A 14,109-nucleotide genomic window follows, 5' to 3' on the forward strand; every position below is an offset into this window, starting at 1 on the left:
GACTGCAATTCAGCACTTGGTGTATGCTGACATGAGTCATTCTGAGTTTTCTTTTTTATATATTTATAGACTATGTTTGCATGAGAGGCTTGATCAATATTTGTAAGAAAAAAAACATGAGATCTGCATTTTTTCTAAAATATTTACAGTATATTTAATGCCAAAATTTGTGTCTGCATCACTGCAAGCATGGAAATTGCCAGTTTCACATTTAGTTACATTTGATTGCTGCACATAAAAATTGCAGAATCTTTATGCTAAATTTCTTAATTTTAATTTAAATAATGCAAAAAAAAACAGGTTTACATAAGACATAATGATTTTACTGAGATCATATGCTTTTTCCATGCTTACCACAAGATGGTGGCAAATGCTAGAAAAATGATGTCATCTCAAAATAGTAGCGTTCCTTATATTGCCACATGAACATGGTTTGACTTTCTTCAGATTCTAAATTCACATCATTTTCATGTTCAGATGTTCCCTTAAAACCCACATTTCCATCCTTATAGCTGCAGACAAAACTAAATTAAATTCAGTTGTCTCCTGATTTCTCTGGCAGGGTTTCGGTAATGTGGGGCTGCACTCGATGCGTTATCTGCACCGCTTCGGTGCGAAGTGTGTGGGTGTAGGAGAGGTGGACGGATGCATCTGGAACCCAAACGGAATCGATCCCAAGGAGCTGGAGGACTACAAACTGGTCAGTGTAAATCTGTGCTTGTTACATGAACATTGCATGTCATCAAGGCAGAGACAATTTTGTGTAAGACAGCCATTTTGCGGTCAATAAGCAGTACTGCAGACATTACTGTCTCTCTATTGATTTTTGGCTTGGTAGTATTTAGAAGAATGAGATTTTATGCAAACTCTCTCTCCAGGCCAATGGCACAATCGTCGGCTTCCCCGGGGCCACCCCATATGAAGGAAGCATCTTGGAAGCTGATTGTGATATCCTGATTCCTGCTGCAAGTGAAAAGCAGCTTACAAGGAACAATGCCCACAATATTAAGGCTAAGGTTGGTGGTCAGCAGATCCAACCATACCCCAAGTGCTTAACATAGTATTTCAGTTATTGACCAAGTGTTGTGCCTCGATAGATCATTGCTGAGGGAGCCAATGGCCCCACTACACCTGAAGCAGACAAGATATTCCTAGACAGGAACATCATGGTGATTCCTGTAAGTCACAGTATAATAAATTATTATATAGATTATATTAATTTGATGCCTGAGATTCTGAGATTTTAATAAATAAAGTTTTAATAAATATTCTTGTCACACAACAACACAGGTTAAATATTTTTGTTTTGTAAATGTAAAATGTCTTGTTCAGCCAAGGCGATTACAGAATGCTTTTGAGCACAAATTATCACCTATCCATTAAATAATTTATTACTTTATACATTTGTATTTGTATGTATAGGATATGTACCTGAATGCTGGAGGTGTGACTGTCTCCTACTTCGAGTGGCTGAAGAATTTAAATCACGTCAGTTATGGCAGATTGACCTTCAAATATGAAAGAGACTCAAACTATCACCTCCTTAGTAAGTCCATCATAAATACATTAACCACTCAACGTGGCTGTGGCAAAATTGCACAATATATAGCAGTGTTTGCTGTTACTCTTACTGATGAAAGTATATTGCTCTACATATGTTGCAGGCAGGCTGGTAGAATAGGCTTTTGTTATGTTCACTTTGTTTATTCTGTTCTTACAAGGAAATACAACAAGATTAGTATTCCCTTGTGTATTTTGGAATGCTTACACATAAAAAACAAGCAATTGCTCTATCCTGCCTTTCATCTGGATGGCCTGGAATAACCCTACATTATTGGTGGTCACATGGTACAGATGTTGTAGGAAGAGAACAGAGAGGCAGCAACTACACTATAGACTGAATCTGTCAACCTTACTCTTGTTGTGGTTTCCTGCTGGGTAAATGACCTAAATAAAATTCTACATAATTTTGCACAGTTAGGGTAGCAAAATAAATAGGCCTTTCAACTTTTTAAAAGGGAGGCAAGAGTGCTTTTTTGTATATTGTTGTTGACTCTAAAAGCAACATGCACGATCATACATACACACAGTATTTTCTCACATATTCACCTGCACTAGAATAAATGTGGTTAATTCTAATTCAGTGTTTCAGCCTCGGACATATTAGAGTACATTTCAAAACATGTTGGATACGTACACTGAGAGGGAACAAGGAGTTCCTAGTGGAAAAATACTTTTGATCAATATTCCCCTAGACAAATATGTTAGATCTCCGATTCCTAATGGGAATCTAATGCATTCTTTGGCAGTGTCTGTCCAGGAGAGTCTGGAAAGAAAGTTTGGAAAACACGGAGGAGCTGTTCCCGTCGTGCCCACCTCTGAATTTCAAGCCAGAATTGCTGTAAGTACAAAACTCACGAACCTAAGCGTGTGTCTTTTATTAATACGTCTTTTTCTACTATAATTTGTTTTATTACCAGACAATAAGCTCTTTTACATTTTTGATAGGGTGCATCTGAGAAGGACATTGTGCATTCTGGATTGGCGTACACAATGGAGCGATCTGCCCGAGTAAGTACTGTAGATATTATTAATTTTTTCTGCTTTTATTATTTTCCTTTACTTTTTACGTTAAAACAATCATAACATGCAATGTGAGTAAAGTGCACAGATTTAGATGTTTTCCTAACATGATACATTATCAGCTCTGTAGATGTTATGATCTCTTTACGTCATTAGAGACAGTATAGGATAGGATGAGTGCCCCAGGATGATCTTCATTGTCTTCTAAACATTGACACAAACCTGTTACACACCCAGCTACTGTGTTTGTGTGGAACAGAGATCTGGTAACCAGAGAACAGCAACTGGTTATACATGTGCTATTGTTGCTTTCATTCATTTCTGAATTGAAAAATGAGATCACATGCAAGATGCATTTCTAATTCCTGATCACTCACCGCACCCAAAAGGTGTGTGGTTTTGGACGAATCAGCATTTGAAATGATTAACTCTTCATATACCATGTAGGTTAGTTTGATGTACAGTATAAAATGTTTATAAAGCAATTGTTTATTCACAGAACTAATTTTTCCTCCTTTTAGCAAATCATGCGCACAGCCAACAAGTATAACCTCGGGCTGGACCTCAGGACAGCAGCCTATGTCAACGCCATTGAAAAAGTCTTCAAAGTGTACCACGAGGCAGGCCTTACCTTCACATAGATGCCTTTATTATTTATCTTCTCTCTGTACATCTGGGTCTGATGTGTTGCGCAGACCCCGAGATGTATCATTAACCTCTCTGCTCCTCACGTTTACATTTTATACACGCATAAAAATATAGTCTTATCATTTATGCTTGTGGTGACCAATATGCATTTTCAAAAGCCTACAATCTCATCTAGTTCTTCTTTTCAAATATTCATGCCTGTTACAAAAAGCTTAAAACCAAAGTCCCTTTAATGCACATATAATTCTCTTTGCACAGCAGGAATATTTGTCAAGAAAGACCAAAAGTATATTCTGCCTTATTTTTTGCTACCTTGTAGGGTTTGCTTTGGGTCTGGTATTACTGAAGTTGCACATAGAGGACCATTAAAGCTTTAAAGTCACGATAACATTCTTACTGTCATGCTATGTGGCTGTAGCTTCTAATACATAGTTTGTTGTTTCATCCCATTTTTACATGAATGTGGACAAGTGAGAAAGTGATGCAAGGTGAATCTCAGGCTTTTTATATCAGTTACCAAAAATATTGCACAAGTTTATCTAGTTTTGCTGCTCTTTGAAATGTTTTTTTCATGATGACTTATCATAAGCATTTTTAAGTTGTGGCCCTTATTGATAAATGATGGGATTTCTTTATATGTAAATGTAAGGGCTTATTTTTGGCAACAAATCTTTATTTTCATTATAGCATTTAATATTCAACTTTTTGAATACCACTGAAGAACAATATACTTTGTATGGGCTTTTATTGTTTAAACAAATAAAAATAAATGAAAATATGTGGTGTGTTCCAAATTCACCTTTTTTACTGTTGTTTTATGTCAAATATATGGTTTGACCGATGATCAAATGTTTTTTCCAGCAAAGATCATACAAAGGCGATCCATAAATACATTTTTTATTCAATAAACACTTCATATATCGTAATGAAACATGACATCTTAAACAAATAGATGCAAAAAAAAGTGTTTTTATTTGAACAAATTAACATAAGAATGTGATGTGCACAGGTTGTAGTTTCTAATATTTAATGTAGTCCCGCTGAAAATTTTAAACTTCTATTTACAAACGTTATCATTTAAAATGCATTCATGTCCATGACTCTCAACAATGCTGGTGTCTGGCAGAGATGATCCCAATTGATGGTACATCATTTCTGTGTGGAAAACTCACTCGCCAGATCGTCCAGCGCATCATCGAAACCTTATCGAACACAAAATTTTTATTTTTTAGGGTTTTTATTTGGCTTTACATTATTTCTAAGATGATATGTTATATTAATTTTCTACCAGTTTATAGAGATCAAGAGAAAAAAATAAAATATATGCGGTAAGATTTATTTCTCCACTAATGACAGTGAAACTCACCACCGCCATCTCCACTGCTGTGAGCTGCTGGTGCTGCTGGTTGTTGTGTTCCTGGATCTGCGTTAAGGAGGCCACCAAACAGTCCACCTTCCTTTTGCTTTGGTTTCTTCTGTCCCTCAGATGGGAAAAGGTCTCCCATGCCCCCTGTATTATCGACTGGTTTCTTTCCAGTAATTGCTTCCTTCACCTTCTTTTTGGCTACAGATGCTGGAGAATTAAACGGAAATGTGATCAGATTCTATAGATACAAAACAATTGTTTGTTTTCTAGTTTCAAACATCACGTCTCCCAACAATCTCCAAAGGTCGGAGTAAAAAAGGCATTTAAAAAAATTATTCCCCAGTGCATTTCTTTGTTAAGTTGCTGAAAGGCTTGTTTTGACCCTATACTCCTTATGAAAGAATTGCATCCTCAAGAAATATGTAATGTAATAGCTACTTTTGTAAAGAAGAACACTGCAATGATTTAAATCCAATGTATGAAACTAAATGGAAAACAATATTATTAAACTCTTTTTTTTCAGGATGACTAAACAAATATTTACATGAACTCTTGTGATTTAATTCATGCGAGAATTCAGGGTTTTCGAATGGCGTCAAATGTCATACAGTCATATTGACTCCATCAATAGATACAATGGCATTCGTGTTCATTTGATTACATTAACATTACCACACCACACAACTCTGGTGTTTTTCAATACCAGAAAAATATGAAACATTTCCGATTCAGATGCCACGGCAATGAAATCACGGACTATATATGTAAATATACTGCATTTACATCGGCTCAACATGTAAAACAATAAACCAAACATGGCTTTAAAACGTCACTGCTATAGACTACAACATGTTTTACCCCTTTACTAAACTTTTAATCCACAACTTCAGATTTAAAGTAGCTTAGTATAAATTAAAATACCTGTTCCGTTATTCGCTAAACTACGACATTGAGTGTCTTGGAATAAATAGTTCAAAAGTAGAGACACTTTCCACACCAGGTTAAGATTCAGGTTAACTCACCTACTTGGTCCACAGCCTGGTCGACCATTGAGCTTGCGCCTTTATTGCCCAAAAAGCCTGAGAGGAAAGACATGTTTGTAGAGTTTGCAAGCGTGTTAGAAAGTGACGGAAATGTTTTGGGCAGAATTGAGCACGCAGTTTTATTTAGAGCCAAAGCTCACGGTATGTACGTCATTGATGCGCGGTGCCCATTGGCTGCTTCAACCAGGGTGGGGCAGAAAGAAGGTCTCGATAGAAAGAATTCAAGCTTGCTTGACTGGTTGGTCTGGTTGACTGACCCATCACCTGTCAGGGTTTCAGTATAACACGTATGTAACTAAAAGAAAAGAAAAAAAACTATGTGTTATGTATTTTATCATTGGCTATTAGTTTTGTATTTAGTTGGGTGGTGAGGGGTTTTCTTTGCACTTCAATTGAATTTCATTTATAGCCCTTTTCACAATGTGTCTTGTTCCAAAGCAGCTTTACGGAAGAAAATAATAAAAACTGAAAAACACAAAAAAAGGTCAAATACAGCACAGTGCGTGGCGTTTATAGAACAAGCAAGATTATTCTAGTAAACAATATCTAATAAATGCAGTATAACGGTGGTTAATTTAGCAGATTTTACATTAAGTGAATGTTTGGCTGAAAAGATGTGTCTTTAATCTAGATTTAAATTGGGAGAGTGTGTCTGACACTCGAATAGTATTTTTGCTACATATGAGAACGCTCGACCCCCTTTGGTAGATTTAGTTATTCTAGGTGTTATCAAAAGTCTGGAGTTTTGGGATCTTAGAGAGCGTGATGGCTTGTAGTGGGCCAATACAGCCCTTATTAAACACACCTGAGCAAGCTAATCAAGGTCTTTATGATCATAATCACATGCGAGTATTGTCAGGGTTTGACCTCATCTCTGCCCCTCCAACACTGGATTTAAAGTACCCTGGTGTCCACACTACTAAGTTCCAGTTTTTATTCATTCTTGTGTTTTTATTATTCAAAAGACACCAAAGCTGTTGTTGCCTAATTACTGTTTTTGTATGTTAATGTTATGCCTATCAGTGACATCAGTTGCGTTGTTTATGTTTTGGTGTACATGGCTTCCCTATGAGCCAGAGGATAATAATGGACTGCACCGTCTCCTCCCATAACTGGAATGTCAAAAGGGTAGAATAACACATGGGGACTATTATATTTTACAAAGTGTGACATTTCGATGGGCTGTTTTTCAGTGGATTATAATGGCCACATGGGTTTTTAGGCAGAAGACTCTTTGGTTTTAGGTGAAATGTAAATTAAATTAGATATGCGGGTGTGCCGAGAATGAGGGATGTTCTAGGGTGGGAAGGGTGTGCTTGTCTTTCTGTCTTCAGTGTTCATAAATTACTCTTCATAGTTTCACTAAATTTAGGGTGGAGCTTGACGTGCCTCTTTTTCGAACATTTCGTAATGTACATACATTTTTGTATTGTTTTTGCTACCTATAGAATGAACTTAATACTAAATCGGATGGTAATTAAATAACAGCCTTGGATATCAACAATGACAAATTACAATGAGAATAGAAATGCATTTTTCACAAAACTGATTTTATTACAGATTATGTATTTTTAAAAAAGGGTTTCAGATGTCATTGTCCCCCCATGTCAGTTAAATGAATACGGTCAAATGGTTGAAGTGGGAGTAATCCGAAAACGTCGTGCATGACTTCAACAGACATAAATCCTGAAAGCTAGCAACTGCTCTCATATCATTGCAGGTTTTGTAAGTTGTTTAGAAAGGCTACTACAGCAAATTACATATAAGAGAGTTACCAAAGCCTTAAATCAAAACAAATCACTCTATAAACACACTTTAAAATAAGTCTTACAGGACGGGGACATGTTTAGCCAGATATCTTCTTCAATCTACTTACATATGTGTCTATGGATTGGTCTGTCAGGTGTTTGTCTGTTTAGTGGTCTCATATTTTATGCACAACAGATGTTTGGACTGGAATATTTTATATTTTCATATATGCTTACTGTGTAAATACTTTCATTTCCATTACATTGGGTGGTGGAAAACTGATTTAGGGCAGAAAGACTGGTGGTGAACAAAGAATTTACTAATGATGCTTGTAATATGTGATAATATTGCGCATCGCACACTTCACATAAATCTTGCATAGCTAAATAATGTTTACGATGTTACACATGTATTTTTTTCTTGTGAATACTATCTTTGTATGTGATGGAAGTGGTCAGACTGAGGTAAGTAGAGGTTGTCTGAGAGAAAGAGGGCTTCTTTCTCTTTTATTTTGTGAAATTTGGTATTAGTTTGTGTTCATCAGAGGTTTAGCATGGATAACATTCAGCCATTGCCAGCAGCTAATGTACTCTCTCCTCTTAAGCAGCAAGCGGAGCATCATGGGGGCCCGTTTTTCCTGACATCAGTCTGAAATGGAAGAGAAGGACCTTAGGCTTGGTGAATATCATGTTTAATGTCTGCTAATCACAATGCGCTAAGGTACATTTTATGTATGTATCTCCCGTTTTTCTTGGCATTACAACTGTGCTGAAGCGCTCTGTGTTCTAATGAGGTGTGTCCTGTCTGGCAAGTCTGAAAATAAGCACAACTAGTGAAAGTGATTTAGTCTGACAATGCGATCTTGCTGTCAAGTGAGAATAAGGAAGTACGTTTAAGCATCCGTAAATAAACAGTTGTGTTTTAATAAAACGTACAATTTTTGTACTGTGTATACTGTGTTCTGACTCGCTTTCCATAGGATTTGCTTATTTGGTTTTAAAAACTGCAGTATTCACAGTGCAGTCATGTCATCATGACATTATCATTCATTATAAATAATTAATGGTGGCTAAATAAAATAAAAACCATAAATGGTAATGCTGCTATAATACATCTTTCAATTCATGTATATTTCTAGGAAGCATTTTTTCTCTCGTCTGCCCTTTGAATTGTCCCTTCAGTTAGTCTTGAGTGTTCTGAATGACTATTATATTGCTCTCCTTACATGGTTTTACAGTATATATTATAATGCAACAATTATTACAATTATTAATGCAACAACTGTGCACATTTTATGAATTACCCAGATAACTTGTTACATTTGGTTAGATATAGAGCACACCGTGGAGAAGTCATATACAGCTAGTATTTCATTTCAAACCCACCCAAGGCTAACATTATACAGAACACATCATTTCATGATAAATGTAATAAACCGTGAAATGCTCCCACTGGAGATAGATCAGTTTGCATTGTATGATACAGCATTTCATGCACGTGTTCCTGTTGTGTACAGTAAAGTCTGCATACTACAGGAAAGCATTAACAAAAGTAAGAGTAGCATGGCAATATGTTTAATTCTAAGATCCTCTTACCTACTGTCCAGCATCTGTAGGCTGCTCTACAGCTCCCTCTTTCTTCAAGAGCTCCCCCTGGAGGTAGAAGAACATAGACGCTCAATACTAACAACACAGCTGTAAAAGAGTCTTCACCTGTATCTAAATTATATTACCTACTTTTTTTTAGGATGGGTTAGAAGACTATGTACCACTTTTACTGGTCCAATTAGTTAATATTTGTTACAATTTATTAGTTATTATAGTAATTGTTGTCTGAGAGAATTTATGTTAATTAATAATTGTGCTCACTCGGTGACCTGATACAATAATGGTATCACTTTAATAAGTGTTATTCTTTCAGACAATCTGAAGAGATATGTCTAGCTCTCATCTATCCAGATATTTGTTTGTTAGTTTGTAGTTTGGTGTGTTAAAATGGAGAGATTATAATCTGTTGGTGATGGGTTTTAGGTTTCGAGAGCTCTCCGCATGCTTTTATTGCACGCATGCATTTATTGAGTTTTTGAAAGCACCTCAGGGTTCTCCAGCTCATCCTGTCCATGATTGGGTAAGAAGAAAAAGCAAATCGAAGCATGATCATCAAATCAAATATGAAAACAACACCATATGAAATAAAAAGCAATTAAAACCATACATACATGTGGAATTATTACTAGTTTAGTAATAATACAGTGTATCTCAGTAAATTAATCCACCATGTGATGTCTTTTTAATTTTAACGTTACAAAATATTGTATTTTAGGTTTGTGCTCACCTGTTTGACCAGGCCAGTAGATGTGACCACACTCTCCAGGCCTTCCACTGTCTTTTCTGACACCTGATTGGCTCCAGCTACAGCAGTCTCACCCACAAGATTCGCCTGCTCGGTTGTTTTATGAGCAACTAGGACAGACACAGTTCAATTAAAAAGATTTTTTTACTTCTGTAGTGCCTTCCATAAATGTCCATTGTTGAAATACAGCTTTCCGTGCATATATGAAATTAACTGTTTCTGTTAATTTGTTGTCACCTTGGTTTACACCTGTCACAACACCTTCCTTTGTCTTTGTGCCTGTCAAAAACAAAACAGTTTATTACATAGGCCTATTCTTTTGTTTATTGCAAAGTTTAAGAAGCACAGTTGATGCTTCCTCATTGAGGATGAAATTATTACACTTTTAGTCAGGGATTCTAAAAGAAAAAAAAAAATTCCCACAAGCTTTCATTTAACAATTTAGTTACCATCTGCCTCAATCTGAATTTATTTTTAGACCGATGTCTGCTTCTCAGCATCTACAAAATCATAAAATGCCTAGTTTTCTAAGTATAGGCTATTGAACGGAACCACTAAGTGCTATTAAGCAAAACAGATCCTATGAGATGCTTTCTGCATGCTAACTCTGATAACAGTGGAAAAAACCCACTTTGGCCCCTGAAAGGCCCTGGCGTCTCTAGCATCGAATCTCTGTCACACAAGTGTCCAGTAGAACAAACATGAGCTCTGTTACTTCCCGGAACCTAGCCCACAGCATTGCCCCCACCCCCGACATACACACACACCGAGAAAACAACTACATCCCTAAAGAGAGACACATAACATGTTTCTGTTGTTCTGGACAAAGAGCTGATTTACTATCAAGATGCACATTCTTGCCTTTTGCTTGCCACATGTACACAAAAGCTTGGAATCTGAAGTCAATCAAGAAGTTGAAAATACAACCCCTGCCCAACCACTGCTGCATTATGATGTCACCTCTAAAGCATCTCTCATTACGTGACGGGGCATAAAACATCTCTACCTCTGTAGCCTGCTGCTGAGATTAGAAGGAGGAGTCTGTGGTGTACTAAATATAGATGTGCAGAATAAACAGCAACCTGGGCCCATACTAAGAGTTTTGACAATTTTTCTTAATTGTGTCACACAAAAAGAGAAATGTCCATAATAATACATCATTTTTAATAAAAGAAGGTGTGCTCCACCTTTAATGGATCTATAATTTCCAATCCATCTCAAAATAATCTAGACTAAATTTAAACGGTTAAACTGGTATTTTCGGAGTAACTGGTGTTATAATGCAATAGCAATTAAGTGGTATTTGGTGTGATTTGCATAATGAAATCTATGTGAAGATTATATAATAATTAAAAATATGTTTTCAAATAATCAACTAAAATGTATTTGTATGCATGTGAATTATTTAACACTTGTTCTGTGTGTATTACAGGGAGAGAATACAGGGAGTGTGTGTCTCTTCTTTGGATAAGTGACCTGGCAAATGTGTATGCGTGTATGTGTGAATTCATATATTATTGTGTTACACTGGATTGTACATTCGTCGAAGACAGTTATATCCAATACATTTTTTTATCCCAGGTCATACACACGTTGCTTTTCTTTTTAGTCTATGTCTAACCCTGTGGTCTTTTTTAGCCTCTTGGTGGACACAATATGAAATAGAGATCACATGTTATGTACTGTATTGCATTTTTATACCTGACCTATGATAATATATCATATTCATGACTGTATTATTTTGTTATGATGCAAAAGCATTACATTATTTATTAATTATAGATCGAATCTATGTGAGCATTCACAATAAAATATAGAAATGCTTTTACATTCACTTGATCACAGACTTGCAAAAACGTACAACATGCAAACAGTACTCTCTCCCTCCTAAGATGATATGATGGTATAGTTTTTTCTTAAACTGGATGAAAGCAAAGATGTTTTTTGATGCTATACTGACAGACTCCTATACCCGGTGTGTACTCACACTGAGAGCTATTGTGAATCATAAAATATTGTGTATTGACCCAAGCCGACCTTGGTCTCTGTGGGCCGGGATGTGAAGTGGACTGGAAGCAAATGGAATTAAAGTGCGCGCTTGCGCTCAGAGTCTTCAAAAGCAAAACCCAAGAACTTTTTACCTGCCACCACTTTACAGTATATAACACTCACAAAAAAACAGCAAAAAAAACTGTACAGTTACGAAGTTACATTTTTATTTACTAATTGTTATTCTGAAATCAGTGGTTTTGTAGCTTTAGACTCTCAGCTTTATGCAAGTGTACTCCTAAAAGCTGAATTTTTTCCAGATATTCAGATTAAAGAGGCATCATTTACTCACCCTCCAAACCTGTATAGATGTCTTTGTTCTGATGAGCACAGAGAAACATATTTGGAAGAAAGTCAGTTACCAAAAAGTCTCATGCCCCATTTACTGCCGTAGTAAGGAAAATAAATACTTTGGGAGTCAATGGGGGATGAGTCTGCTTGGTTACTGACATTCTTCCAAATATCTTCTTTTGTGTTTAGCAGAACAAAGAAAAACAGGTTTGCAATAATTTGAAGGTAAATTAATGATGACAGAATTTTTATTTTGTGTGGAGTATCCCTTTAAGATGTTTGTGTTTAACACTTTTAATACGTCCTTATTTTCTATAAAACTGTCTAAATGTATAATTGAATGCACAAAAAGTTGAATAGCTGTGATGTAACTTGCCTGTTGACAAAACATTACAAAAGAAACCCACTGACATAAAGTAGGCTGTGACCTTGCTAATACTGAACAAATTTAAGTGTTTGACTTCTGTTTTTATAGTGGATCTGTCTGGAGAATTTGTGTCTTGTCAGGTTGTCAATTGACTGCCTCCTGAAAAATTATTGACATAAAAGAAAGCGCTTCCTTTCCCCCCCCCCATCTATTGTCTTTCCTTCTATCTTTATCTCTCTTTCCTCCAGAGATTAAAACACAAAGTCACAGCTCAGGATAGTGCTCCATGAGGCTCTTTTTTTCATAGCTGCAGTGTTGATCTGATAAGAGGAGACTGGTTGGAGGAGGGCGCTGGCACTGTATATGTTTGAATGCTCTGTTTTATTCTGGTCACTGAGCACACTGGTCAAATGTAGTAATGTGCTCATATTTATCCTCATTGCCTGTTATCATCAGTTTTTATTCATTTGGTTATCTGATATAGATAAAAAATTAATAGTGTTTTCACATATCATAAGCCGAAATATCTTGAGTAAATGCTTAATGGAGATTTGTTTAAGTATCATTAAAAAGCTAACAATCGTTCCTTAATGAGTAATATAAATATATATCTTTAATCATTTGATTGTATATTATATATGAAAACTGTAGATTTAAATGAATTACTTTTAAACGTAACACTTTCAGTGGCACTCTCTAAAACATTGTTTAATAGCTAACAATAACAGAATACAAATAAAATAGATGTAAAAATAAAGCAATACATATAATGAATATAAGTGTGTCCCAATTCAACAATCGTCCTATTTTTCTATCATTCTTTGTACATACCCACATACATGACCCCCTCCTTGGTTTTGGCCGCTGCCTCCTCCACCCCGGCCTTGGTTTTCTCGGCGGCAGCCACCACACCCTCCTTAGCCATAGAGAATCCCTTCTTCAGTGCATCCATGCTGGTATCTTTGCTCTGTCCTTTAGCTGGAACTGTGTCTTGTCTTTTAACTGTTGGATCAAGCTGTATGTGCGCAGCTCTGTGCCTGCCTGTGTGCTAAGTGAGTCTGGCAGAGAGTGTATGCAGTTCCTTTGAGAGAGGGATGGGCGCTCAGTACTCAGACATATTGGGACACCCTTAACAAGAGGCGTAGTCAAGCGCATGAGGGAGAGAGAGAGATAGGGGTATAATAGCAAGTGGGTGAGAGAAATGCCGGTAAATGGAATCCACCAGAAGAAAGCCTTTCCAGTTTTCTGCAGCCGCCCATAATAAATGAGATTCACATATTGCTAGATTAAATTTTTAATGCACAAGTTGAAGGTCATTGTGCAGCTTTATAAAAATAATAAACAGCAGCTTGCCTTAATGTTTTAAAGCTCATATATAATTTATATATAACAATATAACTGTATAGAATTCTTAATATTAACCAATAAACAGAATACAAATTTCAGTGTGAAAAATGTACAACTGTGAAATACAGTTTTATATTATTTATATAATGTAATTATATAATGTGGTAGAAATGTTACTTTTACCACAAATTTTACTTACATTCATATTTTATGGTTAACCTGGTTAACTTAAAGAGGTCATATGTCGCGAATAAATGTTTTACGTGTGTTATAAGTTGTCCATGCATGTATTAGACACGTAAAATTGCTAAAAT

The 14,109-nt window shown here is 36.1% G+C and overlaps 3 protein-coding genes across 4 annotated transcripts in view; 1 reads left to right on the top strand and 2 right to left on the bottom strand.

Annotated features, from left to right (window-relative positions):
• The window catches only part of glud1a (glutamate dehydrogenase 1a), a 10,859-nt gene extending 6,830 nt beyond the window's left edge, over window positions 1-4,029 (top strand). Inside the window, exons 7-13 of the mRNA XM_079473313.1 lie at window positions 563-700; window positions 879-1,016; window positions 1,098-1,178; window positions 1,423-1,546; window positions 2,310-2,401; window positions 2,509-2,571; window positions 3,105-4,029. Coding sequence (XP_079329439.1) covers window positions 563-700; window positions 879-1,016; window positions 1,098-1,178; window positions 1,423-1,546; window positions 2,310-2,401; window positions 2,509-2,571; window positions 3,105-3,224 — 756 coding nt within the window. The 3' untranslated portion in view covers window positions 3,225-4,029. The remainder of the gene's footprint in view (window positions 1-562; window positions 701-878; window positions 1,017-1,097; window positions 1,179-1,422; window positions 1,547-2,309; window positions 2,402-2,508; window positions 2,572-3,104) is intronic.
• A 132-nt stretch (window positions 4,030-4,161) lies between these two features.
• Window positions 4,162-5,805, bottom strand: LOC306903815 (uncharacterized protein). The gene is made up of 3 exons (XM_079473314.1): window positions 5,620-5,805; window positions 4,598-4,804; window positions 4,162-4,433 (listed from the first exon to the last, which is right to left on the bottom strand). Exons 1-3 carry the CDS (start codon window positions 5,690-5,692, stop codon window positions 4,381-4,383), a joined length of 333 nt encoding a protein of 110 aa, XP_079329440.1. The 5' UTR covers window positions 5,693-5,805; the 3' UTR covers window positions 4,162-4,380.
• A 1,365-nt stretch (window positions 5,806-7,170) lies between these two features.
• Window positions 7,171-13,586, bottom strand: sncga (synuclein, gamma a). 2 transcript variants are annotated; one of them, XM_079473476.1, is made up of 6 exons: window positions 13,280-13,508; window positions 9,979-10,020; window positions 9,724-9,851; window positions 9,482-9,502; window positions 8,985-9,041; window positions 7,171-8,037 (listed from the first exon to the last, which is right to left on the bottom strand). In XM_079473476.1, exons 1-5 carry the CDS (start codon window positions 13,398-13,400, stop codon window positions 8,985-8,987), a joined length of 369 nt encoding a protein of 122 aa, XP_079329602.1. In that variant the 5' UTR covers window positions 13,401-13,508; the 3' UTR covers window positions 7,171-8,037. The 2 variants fall into 2 exon arrangements, with proteins under 2 accessions (XP_079329602.1, XP_079329603.1); XM_079473477.1 differs by lacking the exon at window positions 9,482-9,502 and having other exon boundaries at window positions 13,280-13,586.
• Between the last annotated feature and the right edge of the window lie 523 nt (window positions 13,587-14,109).

Source organism: Barbatula barbatula, assembly GCF_947034865.1.
Source record: "Barbatula barbatula genome assembly, chromosome: 14".
Taxonomy (NCBI): Eukaryota; Metazoa; Chordata; class Actinopteri; order Cypriniformes; family Nemacheilidae; genus Barbatula; species Barbatula barbatula.

Bases quoted from the DNA above. Each gene is read 5' to 3' on its own strand.
- LOC306903815 (XM_079473314.1), bottom strand. From the start codon at position 5,692: ATGTCTTTCCTCTCAGGCTTTTTGGGCAATAAAGGCGCAAGCTCAATG. The intron at 4,805-5,619 runs GTGAGTTAACCT...TTAATTCTCCAG, and splicing joins CCAGGCTGTGGACCAAGTAG to CATCTGTAGCCAAAAAGAAG. The intron at 4,434-4,597 runs GTGAGTTTCACT...GTGTTCGATAAG, and splicing joins CAGCAGTGGAGATGGCGGTG to GTTTCGATGATGCGCTGGAC.
- sncga (XM_079473476.1), bottom strand. From the start codon at position 13,400: ATGGATGCACTGAAGAAGGGATTCTCTATGGCTAAGGAGGGTGTGGTG. The intron at 9,503-9,723 runs GTGAGCACAAAC...AATCATGGACAG, and splicing joins CTACTGGCCTGGTCAAACAG to GATGAGCTGGAGAACCCTGA. The intron at 9,042-9,481 runs GTGCTTTCAAAA...TTCTACCTCCAG, and splicing joins ATGAGCTGGAGAACCCTGAG to GGGGAGCTCTTGAAGAAAGA.